We start from the raw sequence: 19683 nt of genomic DNA on the forward strand, positions 1-19683 counted from the left end.
ACCTAAGGAATGTTGTTGGAATTCAACACATGTAGTGACCCATAATAATCTTTTAAAACTCCAACCATCATGCTACGTCGTATAATTTTTAAACAGATGATCTGCATTTTTCAGCTTAGAGGATTAACAGCTATGCTAAATGGTAAGGAGGAGGTCCGTACGAATTTTTTTTTTTTTTTTTTTTTCGGTACGCGGACCTCTCACTGCTGTGGCCTCTCCCGTTATGGAGCCCAGGCTCCGGACACGCAGGCCCAGCGGCCATGGCTCACAGGCCCAGCCGCTCCGCGGCATGTGGGATCCTCCCAGACCGGGGCACAAACCCGTGTCCCCTGCATCGGCAGGCGGACTCTCAACCACTGCGCCACCAGGGAAGCCCTCCGTACGAATTTAATTCAATAGGAATTTAAAACTTATCACAAATCCAAACAGGGGACCCATTTCCAATGGGCAAGAATTTACGATGTCATTTTCATCACAGGCCATATATGAGCGCCTTTTTTGTTGGATTGTTTCTCGCATCAATGATATTATTGAGGTCAAGAACTCTGACACCACCATCCACGGGAAGAACACGGTTATAGGTGTCTTGGATATCTACGGCTTTGAAATCTTCGACAACAACAGGTAAACCGGATAAGGTACTGAAAACCCTATTGTTTATTATTTTTTTTATTTGTTTGAGCCTAATTGATTCCTTTTCTTGCAGCTTTGAACAATTCTGCATCAATTACTGCAATGAGAAGCTCCAGCAGCTGTTTATTCAGCTGGTCCTGAAGCAAGAACAGGAGGAGTACCAGCGGGAAGGGATCCCCTGGAAGCACGTGAGTGGACTCGTACAGACTGTTCACGATAACGTCAACTCTTAGCATCTTGGGTACCTGCTGATCTTCTTGGGTGCTTGAAACACCTAAACCTTAGCTTTCCTTTTCAAGGTATTGAAACATTACAGTTCATTTTCGGGGTTGATAGGTGGGATTTCTCTAATTTGGTCGACTGTCTGGTTGGTGCCCAGAAAAGGCTGAGTTGAAAATCAGTAAACTTATGTTCACTTTACAGCTGATGCCACGTAGTTTTTTTGATTCACATCTGTTAGAGTTTAGCATCATTTATAAGTTATTCAGGGCAGCAACTTATGCCTTCAATTGGCTGAACTTTGCTTCCAAACTGAGTTTCTTCCCCTTCCTTCTTTCTTTCTTTGCTCTTATTTCTCCTTTTTTCTTCTCCTACTTTGTAAGCCAAGTGGCATTTTATTGTCTTTGGTTAATGAGGTTCATATTCCCTGAAACCCATGCGTGAAAACAGTTGTATTAACTTTGATTTCCATTTACTTTCCTTTGTGTCACACAACAGTTATCACCTCTCTTCTCCTGGCTCTCTGTGAACTTTGTATTTGTCACTAGTCCAATAAGGTACAGCCAGACAGTATGATTGATGCAGGGTGCAATACCACAGATCACAGCTAAAAACATGACAGTTAGACCTCCTGTGTTCACGATAGAAATGGGACCTTGTAATTTTCTTTGAAATTTGTATTTTTGAACAATTTTGAGGACAGACAAAAAAAATCAAAAACTTCTCTGAGTTTCCATAAATTTCTGTGTTTATCCTTTTGCCAAATAGTATAGATAATGAAGTCCGTATTTGTATTTTGATATCCAGTGTAAGCAGTAAAAAGCTATTTGAAATGCTGTATTTAAATTACTTTTATATTCCTTCCCATCTTCCTACTTTCCATCTCCTCTCATTCAGAAAAAGGAGATACTGGTATGATAATTAGCTTTCCTGCTTCAAATTTCTTCTTTGCCTTCCATCCATCGTGTGTTAAATGTTAGAATACCGTAACAATTTTGTTCAAGTATAGTAGTATGAATTCTACATATTTACATATAAAGCAAAGGGTGTATTATTACTTTTTTTTTTTTTTTGCGGTATGTGGGCCTTTCACTGTTGTGGCCTCTCCCGTTTGCGGAGCACAGGCTCCGGACGCGCAGGCTCAGTGGCCATGGCTCACGGGCCCAGCCGCTCCGCGGCATGTGGGATCTTCCCGGACTAGGGCACGAACCCATGTCCCCTGTATCGGCAGGCGGACTCTCAACCACTGTGCCACCAGGGAAGTCCTGTATTATTACTTTTTAATAGGAATACCTACAGTTTTGATTTAAAGAGTGAAGTCTCATTGCATATTTAAGATGTAATTCAATTCAGTTAAGTTTACATGCAGCTTTCTTAGAACGAATCTGTTGCATAACATAATACACAATTATAACTGGGGCTTAGGTTTTTATAGCAAACTTAATCGTAAAACTTGTTATTCAGATGTGGTTCAGAGATACTGGTCCAAAATATCCTTTAACAATCAGAATATCAAATTCCACAGGCATAGTTGATAAAGGGAAAAGTCAACAGTTGCAGGAGACTATTCCAAGCGTCTGAAAAAGGAGCAAAAGCCCTTTAGAACAATTCTTAGTGAAATAAAGCAAGAAAAATGTGACCCAGAGGTAACAGAAAGCTCACTCCAAAATAATAGTTACTGAATACAGCCCGGGTCCCCAAATTAGAATCTCCATTCTGGGCAAGTATTTCCTTTAAAAACCCCTAACTTTAGAACATAGTGATTAATTAAAAAAAAAAAATTTATTATGGAAAATTTCAAGCACACATAAGAGCAGAGGTCACAATATAATAAACTCCTTGTACCCGTCACTCAGCTTTAATAGTTATCAGGGAGTTGCCAGTCTTGTGTCTTCTGTACCCAACCCACCCCCAGATTATTTTGAAGCAAATCTCAGACATCACATTACTTCATCTGTAAATATTTCAGTGTGTTTCTCTAAAAGATAAAGACTTTTATAAAAAACCATAGGCACGACACCATTATCACACCTAAAAAATTAACAGTAATTCCTTAATGTCATCAAATATGCAGCCAGTGTTCACATTTCACATTTCCTCAATTGTCTTAGAGCTTTTGGTTTTGCTTTTACAGTTTGTTTGAATTTGGATCCAAATAAGTTACTTACGTTGTGATTGGTTGATCGGCCTCTTGAACATCCATCGATTTTCTCCTCTCTCCCCTCCCTCCATCCCTCCCTCCCTCTCTCTCTCTCTCTCTCTCTCTCTCTCTCTCTCTCTCTCTCTCTCTCTCTCTCTATTTTCCTTGCAATCTTTTGTTGAGAGAATAAGTCATTTGTTCTTTAGAGTTTCCCACTGTCTGGATTTTGCTAATGGGGTTCCCGAGGTGTCACCTAATCTGTTTCTCTGTTCCTTATATGTCTTGTACATTGGTTATTAGATCTAGAGTCTTGACTGGTGTCAGGATCACCATCTATTTCATAGGTGGTATGTGAACTTCCACCAAGAGGTTCATAATGTCTTGTCTCCCTAATTGATTCGCCTTTACATGATTTTGGTGCCGTAGTTTACAAGTCATTTTTAGGTGCTGAGGACTTGACTCTCAGGCACAAAGCTGCTCTATTTGGAGTGAGGATGGGAGCCCCAGAGCCCTGTGCCCCTGAGCCATCCCCTCTCATCTCTCTTTGTCCCCTGCATCCGCTAAGAAACCTCCTGGGAATACCAGGTTGCTGGAAGAACCTAGTTTGAAACCCACGACTGTAAGCAGTGTTTGAAGCCACATTAAACTGTGAACCACAACCTACTGGACTCTTCAGCAAAGACTAATCACTTTTAGTTAGACAGTTGGAATTTGGGGAACTTAATTCTCTTGTTCTTGGCACAAAAGACTTAATCTTTAATTCCATAGTCACAAAGTCTACGATTTCAGCTGTTAATTAATACAGAGTTCCTGCTTTTTGAATATTTTAAGGATATTTTTTCCAAAGATAGAAATAACTTTTCTCCATAATGAGAAATGTAATAAGTGCCCACAATAAAAGTGAATACTTAGACCAGGGCTTCTCCATCTCTGTACTAACGTTTTAGACCCGATAACTGTTGTGAGTCTGTCCTGTGCTTTGTAGGATGTTAGTAGTATCCCTGGCCTCTTCCCACTGGATGCCAGTAGCATTCTACTAGTCACGACCACCTGAAATGTCTCCAGGCATTGCCAAATGCGCCTGGGGGGCAGAGTCACCCTCTATTGAGAATCACTGATTTAGACAAACCAGAAAAGTATAAAAAACAAAGTTTGGGGCTTCCCTGGTGGCGCAGTGGTTGAGAGTCCGCCTGCCGATGCAGGGGACACGGGTTCGTGCCCCGGTCTGGGAAGATCCCACATACCGCGGAGTGGCTGGGCCCGTGAGCCATGGCTGCTGAGCCTGCGCGTCTGGAGCCTGTGCTCCACAATGGGAGAGGCCACAGCAGTGAGAGGCCCGCGCACAGAAAAAAACAAAAAAAAAACAAAGTTTGCAGAAAAGCCACCCAGTTTGCAGACTTTCAGTCCATGGAATACAGAGGAGGACTCGCAAGACTAGGGATGGAGCTGAAAGCCACAGACAGATAGCTGGCATGAGCCCTTGGATTTTAAATGGCATTGAACAGGGATCCATGAGACACAGTAATACTCTACTGTGAGTGTGTCGATCTTACAGAAGGTAGTGGGGACAACTCTGAGTTCAAGTACCTCCTCAGTGAGGTGGGACACATCAACACACAAGATTAAAATGTATAAGCCGCCCGTCTTCAAATGAGGTACTACAGCTTTCCTGAGTCAGGGCCATGTGTGCTTTCTGTGTGTATGTTGGTATGCATGCTGCAGGCTATCAGAATAGACAGGTGTAGAAGAGGATTATTACACAGACCTTGTGTGTGCTGAGGTGGCTAAAGAGCATGCAGTTATTTACAACTTTATTCAGCCTTGTGGAAGCACATGAAAAGCTTATTCTTATCCTTTACGGATACTTACATCTCAGAATGAAATTTTTTATATTGTACCCTGGAAACCTCTGTTAGACCCATATGTGCTTTTTAACTTTTGGAAAACTGAAGGAGATACTCTTTGGGATTTTTAGTCAGCCAGGGCCGTGTAACTAAAAATGCAAGTTCTCGGAAACACCTTAACTCCATCAAGTTCAGTATCAATGAATACTTCAAGGTTATTTGTTGGTACTTAGTGGAATCTGGGTCTTGCGGTTAACAGCCAACAGATTGAGGGATTGAGGGTCTGACGAATAAGATTAGGTGCAGGATATGAAGACAGAATTAAAACAGGAGTTAGCGAAGGGAGAAACATTATCTACTTTATAATTTTTGCCTGGAGCTGTACTCATTTAAGACAAAATGTTTTATGATAAAAAGTCCACAAATACATTTTTAAAAATAAATTTATTTATTGGTTTGTTTTTATTTTTGGCTGTGTTGGGTCTTCGTTGCTGGGCACGGGCTTTCTCTTGTGGCGAGCAGGGGCTACTCTTCCTTGCGGTGCGCGGGCTTCTCATTGTCGTGGCCTCTCTCGTTGCGGAGCACGGGCTGTAGAGCTCAGGCTCAGTAGCTGTGGCACACGCACTTAGCTGCTCCTCGACATGGGGGATCTTCCCAGGCCAGGATTCGAGCCCATGTCCTCTGCATCGGCAGGCGGATGCTCAACCACTGCCCCACCAGGGAAGCCCCACAAATACATTTTAAAAAAAACCTCTGTTAGAATGTGTGCTCATTTTAGCGTTATCCCTCATTAGTGTCGTTCACCTCTTTGACGCCAAAGTGACTTAAATTCCCGATACATATGGAGGCATTGCCATTGCACCTGTTCCTGGTTTCCGGTTCCCTCTGGAATTGCCACTTTGCTGTGTCCTACAGATCGATTACTTCAACAATCAGATCATCGTGGACCTCGTGGAGCAGCAGCACAGGGGCATCATTGCCATCCTGGATGACGCCTGCATGAATGTCGGCAAAGTCACCGATGAGATGTTCCTGGAAGCGCTTAACAGTAAATTGGGCAAACATGGTCATTTTTCCAGCCGAAAGGTAGTGTGTATAATGAGAACTTCCTCTCATTTTGATCATTAAGATTTTCCTCATTGTTTGACAGAATTAAATGACTTTATATGTTGGGTTGAAAGAATGTCCACTCAAGTGAGAAGGACCATAAACATCCATGAAATGATGTATTGCTGTGGATGAATTCTGCCTTTCTGGTTTATAGGACAGCGAGATTGATAGACATCGTAATGTCCAGGAGAGGGAGCTCTAGACTATTCAATTTGCTAGAGGTAGGAAAAATGAACACGATTCTTTAGAAAGCATGATGTCATTTGTAACCAATAGATACAGAGTCCTTGTTCATGTGCTAGGATTTTGCTCCCGCATCTGATCATTCTGGCACTGAAAATAGCTTTTGTCCTTGACTTTTTACTGTAATCCTCAGTTATGAAAATGTAGTATGTGTTCTCTGCTGTAGTTCTTCCGACTATGTGACTTTCTCGAAAACAGAGAAATTCTAGCTGAAATCCTAGTGTTACGAGGAAACTCATTCCTTAAATGAATGGTTATCCTTCTTAAGTCCCTATTTTTCACATTCTAAAAATGTTATAAGCAGATCGTATCTCCATGATAGTTGGTGGCAGTCGTGGTTATCCGACATTTGTGCTGTGCCTTGCATATAGTATGTTTGCCATAATACTTGGCATAGAAGAGACACGCCATCACCCCTAGGTGTTCCCTACAAATGTAGGCTTGTCTAGCAACCATAAGCTGAAGGAAAAACAGGCCCCATTCTTCTTCACTTCCAGAAGGAAAGGGGCCAACGTTTCTGCTCCTCCATAATCCCATATAAATCTATGACCCACTGCCACTTTTTAGCATGGATAAATCTGTATTCTGACTTTGTCCCTTCTGAAATTATGTAATCAGAACAGTAAGATTCCCCAACTAACTGGAGAAAGCACAGATCATCAAGAAATAGATTACTGGCTGGTATTTATTTGAGACTAGTTTATTTCTAAAATATTCTCCTTGGTCTGTTACTGAGGACTAACTTGTAGTGGTGCTGTAAGTCAGCTTTCAGATGCTACAGTCTGATCTTTGACATTAGGGGTCTAGCTAGGGTTATTCCTTCAGTCATTTCCTATTTATAACACAGATACTTAAGTGCGTCTCATTTTCCAGGTACAATCCTGGGTGCTGGGGACAGAGCAGTGAGCCAAGTTAGAAGCCACGTAAATAATTTAGAGTGGTGCTTTTAAAGACGGCATGATTACAGGGCAAATGTCCTGTCTCTGAGGGGTTGGGTATAAATGTCCTTTATAATCACAATTCAGGTTTTGGAGACTCGCCTGGCACTGGTAGACAATCTGTGTTTGTCAAATTCAGTTGAATTGGTCACAGTCATACCAAATAGATCTTATGAAATATTGAATTCCAAACTAAAACAGGCAAGGCTCCACTTTGTTTAAATAAATATGATTCTCATGTGAGAAATCACTTCATTTTGTTATGTTTCACCTTGGCCATTTATACACTCGAATTTATCAACCAAATGTTTTGAAATATAATTTCATATTTACAGTAGGAACTGTATGTACGGTACTTTTAAGCAGCTGCTACTGACTTGATAGGAAATGCTAAATAGTAATTTATCTGTGGAGGTTGAATTTTTTTTTTTTTTTTTTTTTTTTTTTTTTTTATAATGTGGGAGCCCAGGTTTTCCCAACTCTCAGACCAGGTGGCTCCTTTCTCCCTCAGCATCCTCCCCCAGACAAATCCTGAGATGGAAGTTTTTTGTGTGTTCTTTTCTGGGATTTTTGCCTAATGAAGGAAAGAAATGAAATAACCAAGCTGTCAGGATATTTTCATCACTATGAGTCTTTCTGTTAAATAAATGCTATTATTCTGTATGTTAAAGCAGGTATTATCATTGCTATTGGTTATTAATGATTAGCTAGAATTATTGGCAGGCTAAATAAGGAGTTTCTGGCTTATGCTTATTTAGGGGCTAAATTGTTTCTCATGCCTTAAAGTTATCATGGAGAGGCAGGCAGATGATCCAATAAACCATAAAATAACTGTAAAATATTATTAACATATAAAGTTGAATGATAAATACATAACTTGTATTATTTTTTATAAAGTAAAGAAAAATCTAAAAACTTCTGTGTTTAGATCAGTTAAGACTTTGCAGTATCCAAATGTAAGAATATTCAATTATAATAGTATAGCTATCTCTTGGGTCCTTTTCCTTTGGGCATTCTATAAGTAAAAGGGTTTTGTAAAAGTGGTTAATAAGAGAGAGAGAAGGAAAGAGGAATTAAATGAGACCCCTCTGCATGTTAGACACTTTGGTCTCCATAGTTCATTTAGCCTCCAGACCAACTCTCTGAGATAAGTGATTACTAAAGGAAACAGAGCAAGTAGGTGGTAGAGCCAAGACTGGAACCTCAGAAGTCTGACACTAACTTCCTATAATTATTCATTTGTTGAATTAATAGGCTAATTATTCCTTTAATAATCTAGACATCCACATAGAACCCACCAACCTGGTTAGGCTTGTTTGTTGTCTGACACTACAAGTCAAGTGGTGTTTGTATGTAACTGCACTCAATGCTTATGGATTCTTAGACGTCTGCTTTTGAATCTATAGGATATCAAGTGATCCTTCACAGGGCGCTCAAAGAATCTAGGTGCTACTGTAATAAGGAAATTGCAGAAAGTTATAGAGACCCAGGGCTATATAAAAACTGCCTTCCCATAAAGTTCCTCTTCAGTGAGAAACAGCCGCAGAAGGTTGATCTGTGAAGCGATAGACCTGGAGTCCCGGCTTAGCAGAAGACAGGTGAGCCAGGTTGTTGTGTACGTAGGAGAGTACAGACGTTGCATTCAGTCCCAAGAATCCTTCCCAGAGCTACCGCTTACCAGCTGGACCTTGGGCCCGTTACCTAATCTCTTTGAACCTTAGTTTCCATGTATGTAAAAGAGAGCCCATAATACTTAGTTTAGATGTCAGTTGTGAGTATGGAATGAGATGTCCATGCCTAGGAGATAGCAAACCCTCAATATGATCCTCCTTAAGTGGGACATGGAGGAGAAAGAGACTCTGTCAGTCAAGGTAGGCTGGGCTGTGTTAAGATAGCAGCCAAGATTTAAGTGTCATAGACAATAGAAGTCTGGTTCCCTCCCAGGGAACCAGACTTCTTCCATCTTCTGGCTCTTCCAGCCCCTGGGGACTATCCTCTGCATCCAACTAGTGGGAGGTGAAAAGGAAGTACAGAGGAGAATCACCCACTTCTTAACCTGCTTTGGCCTTGAACAGCCTCAGCTCACTTGAACTCACCTTCCATCATCCAGAACTTGGTCACTCGGCCAAGAAATGAAGTCTGACTATGTGGACTTCCAGTGAAAGTTCTCAGTCTTTACCACATTTGCCAAATTAAATCAAGCCCCACTCAGTGTGATTTCCTTCGTAATGATATCGTGATTTGTGACACGGTTATCCTCTCCTATTAAGTTGGAATCTATTTTTAGGAAAGAGAGAATGTCTGTTTTCAAGATCATCCCCTTCTTGATTTCTTAGCTCTGCGCCTCGGACAAAATCCTGGAGTTTGATCGAGATTTTCGAATTCGACATTATGCGGGTGACGTGGTGTGAGTATCTTACTTTGGTACCCGATGTGATGATTTGCATGCAGCCTCACTTCAGAAAATATAGTCAAGGCAAATGGAAATTGCTTTTGTATTCATTTGCATTTTCCAGCCATTTCATATGCCAGTATATTTTAATTTCTTCACTTAAAACATTAGCATAGCTTCATTCATCCCTTGCTTTTCAAACATTTATTAAAGACACACCACGTGACCATACACAGTTCCTGGCATTGTTGGCACTCTAGTCAGAATCAGCTGATGGTTAAATAAACCATGGAAGTATGTTAAGAACTGGGATAGAAAGGTGGGTAATATGGGCCGTGCCCTGAAGAGGCTAACAGTTTAGTGGAGGATACAGGCAGAATACATGATAAGTCGTTATAATGGAGAACAGAAAGGGTTAAATTGGAGACACGCAAGGCATTATGGGAACACTGAGGAGGAGTAATTAACCCAGAGTGAGGAGTGTGGCCAAGCCTTGTAGGAAGTGATGTCCCAGCTGAGTCCTAGAAGTAAAAGAGGCTTAGTCAGAAGACAGAATTAGGAAGAGAAGAGTAAGAGAGGGCATTCCAAGCAGAAGAGATAGCAGGCCTGCAGGCCCAGAGGTGAAAGTCACCATTGTACATAAAGAACTACTAGTGGTTGGGTAACTATATGAGCAAAAACCAGTTTAGCATATGAATTTTCAAGTGTTATTTGAAAAAGTGAAATTCTCACAAGCTACATTTTCTGATTATAATACAATAAAAGTAGAAATTGGGGAAGAAAATGAAACTAAAAAAATATAACCGCCTTAGTATTTTCATTTCCTAGGGCTGCTGTAACAAATGACCACAAATTGGTGACGTAAAACAGTAGAAATTTATTCTTTCACAGTTCTGGAGGCCAGAAGTTAGAAATCTAGGAGTCGGCAGGGCCACACTCTGGAGGCTTTAGAGGATTGTTCCTTGCTTTCCCCAGCGTCTGGTGGCTGCCAGCATTCCTTGGTTCGTGGCTGCATCACTCCAGTCTCTGCCTCTGTGGTCACACTGCCTCTTCCTCTTCAGGGTGTCTGTGTTAAATCTGCCTCTGTCTTAAAACTACACTTGTGTTGGCATTTAAGGCCCACCTGAATACACGGGATGAATTTCTCCTCCGAAGGTCCTTAACGTAATCACATATTTTACCATATAAGGTGACATTCGCAGGTTCCAGGGAATTTGACGTGGTTGTCTTTCAAAGGTGGCATTTTCCAGTCTGCTACACTTACTATGTTTTGCCCACCCAACACTGCTTACTATCTTGTTTTTGTTTGAAGTCCCCTCTTTTCCTTTCTGCTTATTTTTTACATTAGGAATTCTATTCATGTAACCCATTACAGGAAGAAATTAAACAACGACAGAAAGCAAATGATCATCTCTATAAATGCCAAAAAGACATTTGAGGAAATTTTAATAGCTGTTCCTGATTTAAATTAAAACTCTAGAATCATAAAATAAAATGGCTCAAAATTATCATCCCCCCTCTGTCAAACTAGCCGTTAGTGCTGGGATGGCACCATTATCCACTTTTTCTGGTGCTATTTCCAGGTTCCAGAATACTGAAGAGGGAAGATCCAGTACCACGCAGACACCTGCCTCTGAAACTCCAGGCCTCACTTATAGGGTACTTTTTATACAGCCCAGGTTGGCATAACTGCAGAGCTGGACAGAGGCCTTAGAGAACATGCAGGGCATGAAGAAATTTATGCAGAGTGTGTAAAATTCTTACCCAAGGTCACACAGCAAGTTTATGGAATAGCTGAGACAATAACTAGGCTTTCAGACTCGCAGTCCAGAGAGCTAGCCAGCCCCACAGAGGAATATTTGATGCCTCAGACTTGCCCTCCTCTTGTTAAGCTCTTCAACCCTTTTTCAGATTTTTGCTGGGAATCTTCTGTGAGCACAATACTTTATAAAGTATGGTCCCTGCCCACAAAGAGCTTTCCATGTAAGATGCATACATACATACGTGGTTGTGTGCATGTATTTATTGACACGCACTCCCATATATATGTACACATACACACGTTTATGTGCATACACTGATACAGCAAAAGATGGTTGAACATAATTGCCATATGAGTAATAATGTGTTGTCAGAATTCAGAGTAAGCAAATGATATAATACTTCTAACTGTGTGTGGTAAACCCAGGAAGGCAGATCCTGGTCCTTGGGTGCTAGGAATTATTTTTATAGGAAAAAGGGGAAAGGAGGCTAAAAATATGTAGGAAGTAGTAACTAGGCCCATTTGACTGGAGTGTATCCTTTGGTGGCATAGAGAAGTAGAAACGCCTAGAAAAGTAGATTGAGATCAAATCACAATGAGTCTTAAAGGCCAAAATAAGGAGTTTGAAGTTTGAGTTGTATGGGTCCAGTGATAGATGAAGAGTCAGGTGACTTCAAGGGCTCAGTCAGAAGAGACTTGCAGGTATTAGGAAGAAGACCGAGGTTGGAGGACGCAAGGAACTAATTTTGGACCTGACGGCCTTAGAGTATGCCCATGGGCAGCACAGCCTGAAGGAACGTTCTTGCAGAATTAGACACGTAAGGCTGGAACATTGGTGCGGGGTCAGGGTTCGATGCGATTGACAAGGAAGACGATACAGTCAGGCAAGAAAGGAGAGCTGGAAGCAGCGGCTGCCTCTGTAGGGTTGCTACTTACCCAGCCTCCTCTCAGCCTGCTGTAATCGTGCAGAACCCTCCCTTCCTGTTATCCCCGCCTCATCCCCCAGTTTTCTCCCTCTAGAGCCATGCCAGTCACCGCAGCAGAGCAACCCCCATTCCTACCTTTGTCACCAGCTGCAATCTTAGCTGGACCTTCAAGACGTTGCTCGCGTCCCTTCCTCCAAACCATGGACACTGACCTTTTCACTTCCTCTTGAGCACTCCTCACATGTGCCTGCTCCCGCCCTTTCATTTAATCGCTTCCCCTGTGTGATCTGCCTTCCTCTTTCTCTTCTGCTTATCCAAATCTTACCATCCTTTGCAGTTCTTCTTGGATTCTTTTCTCCCACCCTGAGCGCAGTGAGCAAGCCTTAGGCAAGTCATTTGACCTCCCTACGGATGAGACTGTTAGATCCTGTACGTTGCCGTTTTGCTTTTATCTTAGGAATGCTGGATGATAAATGCAGCTGTCTTTTTAAAAGTCATCGTCTTGAGGTAAGCAACAAACCAGTAGAGAATGATGATCTTAATCATAATGATGACACAGCTGTTTGCTCTCCTTTCGAGGACTAGAAACAGCACCCCCTCTGTACAGGAGGCGAATTTGTTATTCTTTAACCCAGCACTGGGTGGACAGTATTAGCTTTATAGATGATTGGTTGCATAATTTAACTGTGGAAAGGCGTGTAGACTTCTAGAAAAGCTTAAAAGTGGCTCTTGCTTGGTGAATAATGTGTGTGTTTGTTTTCTCTCTCAACTAGCTACTCTGTCGTTGGTTTTATTGACAAAAACAAAGACACTTTATTTCAAGATTTCAAGCGCCTCATGTATAACAGGTAGGATTGAAATTTTATTATTGGTCTTCATGTTAAGCTCTTTGACATGTATATTACGTAATATGTATGCACACGATTATTTTATGTGACAATTTTAAGAGTTTCTGGTCATTTTTCTGGTTCTGCTTGATCATACTTAATGAGTGAAATAATATATTACTTTATGATGATAAAAGCTGTAAACTTAGGGCAGGGACCCTGTTATTAATATGATGTTCCTTGATTTCCCTTGGGATGCCTCAGTTTCTCTGTTCATTGCCGCCATCCTCCGACACCCCCGCCGGTGTGCTCAGCAGCCCCCCGGCCAGGCCAGTGGCCATGGGAGAGTGTCAGATAACCTCTGGCCCAGCCGAAAGCTTTACATACTCAGATTCCCACTGTAGTGTCTTTGTAGTGTCTCCAGCCAAGGGACCACCCTAATATCAGAGTGGCTGTGGTGTCAGTGGTGATAGATCCTGAGTGGTCAGAATCTCCTCACAATCCAAGAAAATGTGAAAAATCTGTGGAGAAATAAAACCAGGCAGAGGAGAGCAAGTTCACACCCAGTACGGATACCTTGGAAAGAAGGCCTACGAAGAAGAGAAGCTTCCTAGCCAGCTGCTGCTTTTGGATTAAAGTGTTGTCGCTCGTGTATTAAGTCTCCTCAGCCTGTTGGTCAGTAGTTCAGACAAGGTATATGGAGCACCTCTGAGCTACACGTTCTTCTGTGCTCTTGGGGTACAAAGCCCCTCCCCTCCTGAGGTCTTTTATTCTAGTGGAGATGACAGTTAATAAAACAATAAAACAACGAACTTTCAGGTGGTAACAAGTGCTGTGAAGAAAAGTAAAGTAGGTGAGAGATTGAAGGGTACAGACCAGGAAGGGCCGGGGAGGCATTACAGGTAGGGTGGTCGGAAAAGGCTTCTTAAAAGAGGGGTCATTTGAGCTGAGACCTGAGTGAAGTGAGAGCGTGAACCATGAACATGGCGAGGAAGAGAGGGAGAGCATTCAGGCAGAGAGAAGGGCTAGTTCACCAAGGCATTAAGGTGGGAACGGGCTTGGGTGCGTTGAGGACGGGAGGAAGGCCAGTGTGGCTGAAATCAGTGAGGGGAGGGGAGAGCGATTGGGAATGGCTGCAGAGAGGTCCACAGGGCCCAGCTCATGAAGAGTCCATGAGCCATGCATGATGGGAAGCCATCGGAATGGATGATGTGATATGATCTCTATTTTAAAGAAATCATTGGAACCGCTGTGTAAAACCCAGACTGTAAAGGGCAAGGGTAGACGTGCAGAGACCAAGTAGGAGGCTCGTTTAGTGATCCAGGCTGAGGCATGGATGGGGTTACAGAGATGATGAAATGTGGTCTGAGTGGGTGATGTTTTGAAAGTAGAGCCAGCAAGATTTGCTGATGGATAGGATGTGTGATGTGAGAAAAACAGAAATCAAAGACGATGCCTGAGCAATGGGGAAGGGATGCTTGACTGTGGGAAAGACAAGAGGAGGCGCTCATTTTGGGGGGAAATCAAGAGTTTCGTTTTGGATATGTTTTGTCGGAGGTGCGTTTTGGGCATCCAGTTGAAAATGCCAAATAGGCGACTGTGTGCATTTAGAGCTCAGAGTAAAGGCGGGACTAGAGATGTAAATTCATGGTCACCAGTCTGTTGATAGTATTTAAAGCCGTAGTCCTGGGTGAGTTTGTCTAGGGTGAGCAGAGAGAAAAAATAAAAGAGAGAAGAGGTTGGTTGAAAGATGAATCCCTGAGATACTCTACCATTTCGAGTCAAGCAAGGAAAGAAGAACTAGCAAAGGAAACTGAGAGCATGCCTGTGAGTTAGGAAGAAAGCCAGGAATCTGGTGTCAGGGAGGCCAGGTCAAGTAAAAAAGATAAACTGTGTCAAACACTGTCAAGAGCAGAGTCCTATGAGGACCAAGATTCACCATTGGATTTGCAAACATGAAGGTCATCGGGACCCTGACAACACTGGCTTCAGTAGAGTCGTGAAGACAAGATGTCTGACGGAAGCGGGCGCGAGAGAATGCAGGAAATGAGAATGTGGAGAAAGTGTGTTTCAACAGTTCTTTCAAGAGGTTTTGGTATAAAATGGTTCATCTGTATGGATGAAGCCTCCAAGAGCAGAGATGGAACCATCACCACTAGAAAGTCACAGAGATGTGGGAATGTGAGAGGGGACCCACGTAAGAGCTGGTTTGGGGAGAAGAGACTTTCAGAAAGAAGTTTCAATGCTCAGTTTATCAGGTAAGATGCACCCATTTTGAGAGAGAAATCAAAGAGTCTGGCATTGCTCTGTGTGTAGAAAAGTCAAAAAGTCAAATCAGGAAAACGGCCTCAGTCGGCCAGTGACAAAGTCAGGGTGCGTTGCCCGGGGAAGGCAGCCAGGCTGTGTACCAGGAGGCTGCACAGGGTGGCGTTGGTTACCTTCTTGAATTATCACAGCCCAGAGGTTCAGCTCACAGAGAACAGCTGCACCTTCTAGTGGTGGATTCACGTAACCCCCAGCTCACAGGGCCAATGCAGAAACAGACCAGCGAGCAGATTTATTTCCAGCGGACAATCTAACGGTCTCATGGTATGGAACACTTGCATGGGGATAACAGGCTCTTCTTCCCTATTGGAAAACCTGCCTGGGAAGTCAAATAGAGCTCTGTTAATTGACCGTGAAAAATATCACCTATAGAATGCTTAGTTGCTTGGTAAGCCTGGAATCAGAACAAAGGAACTTAGATAAATCCAACAATTAAGGGCATCAGTCTAAGATGAATCCATTTCACAACAGGGATGGTCTTGCCAAAGGTATAAAAACATTAAAAGTCTGTTCGTTGCAACTTGTATATATCTCTGTAGTAGTAAAGGCCTTGCCAGGGGGATGGAAAGTCTTGAAATCATTTTGGTTAAAACCATCCTCCTAGATGGTGTTTAGATGGGCTACCTTTGCCTTTTCGATGCTTCCATGGCTAAATGACCTTTCCAAATTCAATCCTTTCTTTCTTTCTGTCTGTTTAAAGAGTAATCCCTGGACCTCTAGTTCTGTAGAGTATCCATGCATGTGTGCAGGCACATGCGTGTGCGTGTATATATAAAGGGAAGGAGGCAAGGAGCAAGCAGGTGGCGTGCGAGGTGCACAGATCGCTCTTTACCACTTTCTCGTTAGCCAGCTAAGTTCCGCCTTATCTGTTATACGTACTGGGTTTCCGGATAAATAAGCTTCCCTTTTAAGGGCAAGTTTCTTTTAAATAAGTGTGAAAAGTATGTTGACTTACTGGCCTGAAAGTTCTTTTTCTTTAAAACAGTTGTATGTGTCTGTTTTGATTCATTATGCATCAGTTCTACTGTTTAATAATGTAATAATAATAAACATCTTATTTCCTTCATTCTCAACATTCCCCCCTCCCTTCATTTACAAGGTAGTGTCTGAAAAAAGACCGAAAGGGAGTAAGGTGCAGCTGAGCGTAGAAAAAAGCCAGTGATTTTCTGTCTTGGAAATCAGACAGAATTTGGTTAAAACCATCCTCCTAGATGGTGTTTAGATGGGCTAAACATGGGCATCAGGATTTTCAAAGTGCACACGCTCTAGTTTCTGGAAATTCTATTCCAGAGGTGTTAGGAAGGCATCCAGGCATTGTGGGCACTAAAGGTTGAGAACCATTGCCTCAAGTTCTCTCTCTGCTAGAGATTGAAATGGAAAAGTTAAGGAAAAGCAATAAACATTTATGTAGTTTTTTTTTTTTTTTTTTTTGCGGTACGCGGGCCTCTCACTGTTGTAGCCTCTCCCATTGCGGAGCACAGGCTCCGGACGCGCAGGCTCAGCGGCCATGGCTCACGGGCCCAGCCGCTCTGCGCCATGTGGGATCTTCCCGGACCAGGGCACGAACCTGCGTCCCCTGCATCGGCAGACGGACTCTCAACCACTGTGCCAGCAGGGAAACCCTATGTGGTCATTTTTATTGATACGTGTATCATTGGAAAATTATGGAATAGGAGTAGAAGGTAATAAAACTGGGTCCATGAACCACAGATCACGCATTATTTTATAGCCACTTTTGATGGCAATGGCGAGGGTTAGGACTGTTTTTCTTTTTCTGCCTTCATTCACAGACGCAGTCAGTCTTCACCTCGCCGTTTATCTTCCTCACTCTTGTCATCCATTCTGGCAGTTTGCTGCTATTATTTAGAGCCTTTTTGTACAGAAATTTACTAGGTGTTTGGGAAACCAACTCAATTTTCTCAGTTTTATATCAGGAAAAGAAAAGTGGGCAAAATGATGGCAGCAGTAAACACAGAAAAAAAAAAAATCCATGTTAGGTCTTTTCTATTGTCAATCCCCAATTTAAAAAAAAAAAAAAACTGATGAGAGAAAAGTTTCCAGGATGCGAGCAACATTTCGAGTTCCAATTACTTTAAAATCAAAAGCACCCAGTGTTGTGTTGGTTTCAGGTGTACAGCAAAGTGAATCAGTTACACATGTACATATATCCACTCTTTTTTAGATTCTTTTCCCATATAGGCCATTACAGAGTGTTGATTAGAGTTCCCTGTGCTATACAGTAGGTCCTTATTAGTTATCTATTTTATATAGAGTAATGTGTATGTGTCAGTCCCAACACAACATTGTAAATCAACTATACTCCAACAAAAATTTTTTAAAAATCAAAAGCACCCAAAATGAAACAGGAAGAAAATCAGAGCCGAGACCACTGTACATGTTTATAAAAATGTCTCCACTGAGCCAAATAAAGAATACAGTATATCATTTTTAGCCTGAAAACTGGCCTTAAGTACACTTTAAGAATTGGATTGCAGCCGTCTTAGTGTCACATCAATAGAATACTGTAACCGCCGGTGCTACCTATAAATGTGTTCATAATTCAGCTGCAGTAAAGGGATTTACTAGATGACAATGTAAAAGTGGTTATTTTCTATTCCTATCTGTGTTTTTTGAAAGACCTGGCTTTTTGTGACCTATACTGTATGAATATTTGTTTCAATTAAAAGATGCTTTCTCTTTAATGACTTCTGCCCATGACATTGAGGATTGTTTTCCTACTAGTGGTTTGTTCTCATTCTTTTAACGACCACCAAAACCATTTTATTTTAGGTATATGGTATCAGAGCTATGCAACCATTTGAGGATCCTGCATAATAATAACATCGAGGTCACTTTAAAGAAGTTTAAAGAATTTTTCAAATATGGTCTCGTTTGGACGCATCTCACTCTGTGGTGCAGTGTCTGTAATTATACTCTCAGCCTAATTTTCTGGATGGAATCATTTTTCCACTCAGGGCTTGTGAGTTCTGTCTGCAATGCAATCGTGGCTCCCAGGATACAGTTCAACAGGATTGCTTAGCAATTCATATTCAGCTTATATGAATGTAGCATTCAAACCACTCTTTCTGTGCTTCTCAGTTCAAATCCTGTGCTGAAGAATATGTGGCCCGAAGGCAAACTGAGCATTACAGAGGTGACCAAGAGACCTCTGACTGCCGCCACCTTATTTAAGAATTCTATGATTGCTTTAGTAGACAACCTTGCATCAAAGGTAATTACTGTCTTTTTTAAATATCTATTTCATTTCATAGATTCCCTCTTGATGTATGTTATAGAGAATGTATGTGTGCTTTGCTTTGTAGGTGATTATAGTAAATCAAATTTAAGAACATATTGAAAGTGAGTGTTACAATAGAATTCTTAATCCTGTTTTGTTTGTTTGTTTTTTAACATGGCTTGGTAAAACAGTTGTTTGTGTCCCAGATGAAATGCTCTTCTTAAATTTGGGCCTTTTATCCTACTGTAGTCATTAATGGGAAAGTCTTAGTAAGACCTTTAAAAAAAAAAAGAAAGCAGTATACTACAGGCGTAGTATATGCCTGACGAAAGAAACTTCAGCCCTGTGCTGAAGACAGGGCCTGGCTTAAAAAAAAAATCTTGAAATAAATTGTAACATATACCATCTTTCTGTTGTATCTGAATACAAAATGACCAGACAGAGGTTTAAGAGGAAGTTTAGTATTTAAGTATTGTCCTTAGGGTGTTTTAAATAGTTGAAATGAAAAGATGTATTATTGGCAGTTATTTCTGCTTTTTATTGTTCCTTTGAGGTCTAATACTGTTTGATAACTTCAGTCTGGGATTTTTTTTCCCCTTAAAGAACAGATTTCTACTCTTAACGGCTGCTGTTGACAAGTTTGATAAATTAGGCAGCATTCTGGGACTCATTATTTTTAGTGCCTTCATTTTTATCTTTCTCTTCTGGTGCTTTTCCAGTATATTTTTTCTTCTTCATTTTTAACTTTTTTTTTTTAAATCAACTTCCTCTCTAAAAATTTAAATCTATATTATTTTTGGTTACTTCCCTGTGGATAAATTAGGCAAATGCCACAAGAACACATCTATTCAGTAGCTTTCTGTTCTTTTCGTCAGGATTCTTTGGCCTCAGGTGACAACAGATAAGCACAATGTGTTGGTTTGTATAATCAGAAATCCAGAAAGGCAGGGGAGGGGTAAGGACACAGGAGCGTAGACTAGAATACCCTTAGGGCCCCTGGTCTTGTCCCTCAGCTTCTCTCTGCATGTCAGCTTCAACCTGTCTCATCCAGCAAGAAGGAAAGTGAACCTAGAAGGAACGCCTGGG

At 41.6% G+C, this 19683-nt stretch overlaps 1 protein-coding gene across 1 annotated transcript in view; it reads left to right on the forward strand.

The window, feature by feature from the left end:
* Positions 1–19683, forward strand: part of MYO1D (myosin ID) — a 337803-nt gene that overhangs the window by 114487 nt on the left and 203633 nt on the right. Inside the window, exons 9-14 of the mRNA XM_024736888.1 lie at positions 479–624; positions 707–821; positions 5752–5922; positions 9464–9534; positions 12981–13055; positions 18459–18591. Of these exons, the coding sequence (XP_024592656.1) occupies positions 479–624; positions 707–821; positions 5752–5922; positions 9464–9534; positions 12981–13055; positions 18459–18591 (711 nt within the window). The remainder of the gene's footprint in view (positions 1–478; positions 625–706; positions 822–5751; positions 5923–9463; positions 9535–12980; positions 13056–18458; positions 18592–19683) is intronic.

Source organism: Neophocaena asiaeorientalis, unplaced genomic scaffold (assembly GCF_003031525.2).
Source record: "Neophocaena asiaeorientalis asiaeorientalis breed wild unplaced genomic scaffold, Neophocaena_asiaeorientalis_V1.1 scaffold129, whole genome shotgun sequence".
NCBI lineage: Eukaryota > Metazoa > Chordata > Mammalia > Artiodactyla > Phocoenidae > Neophocaena > Neophocaena asiaeorientalis.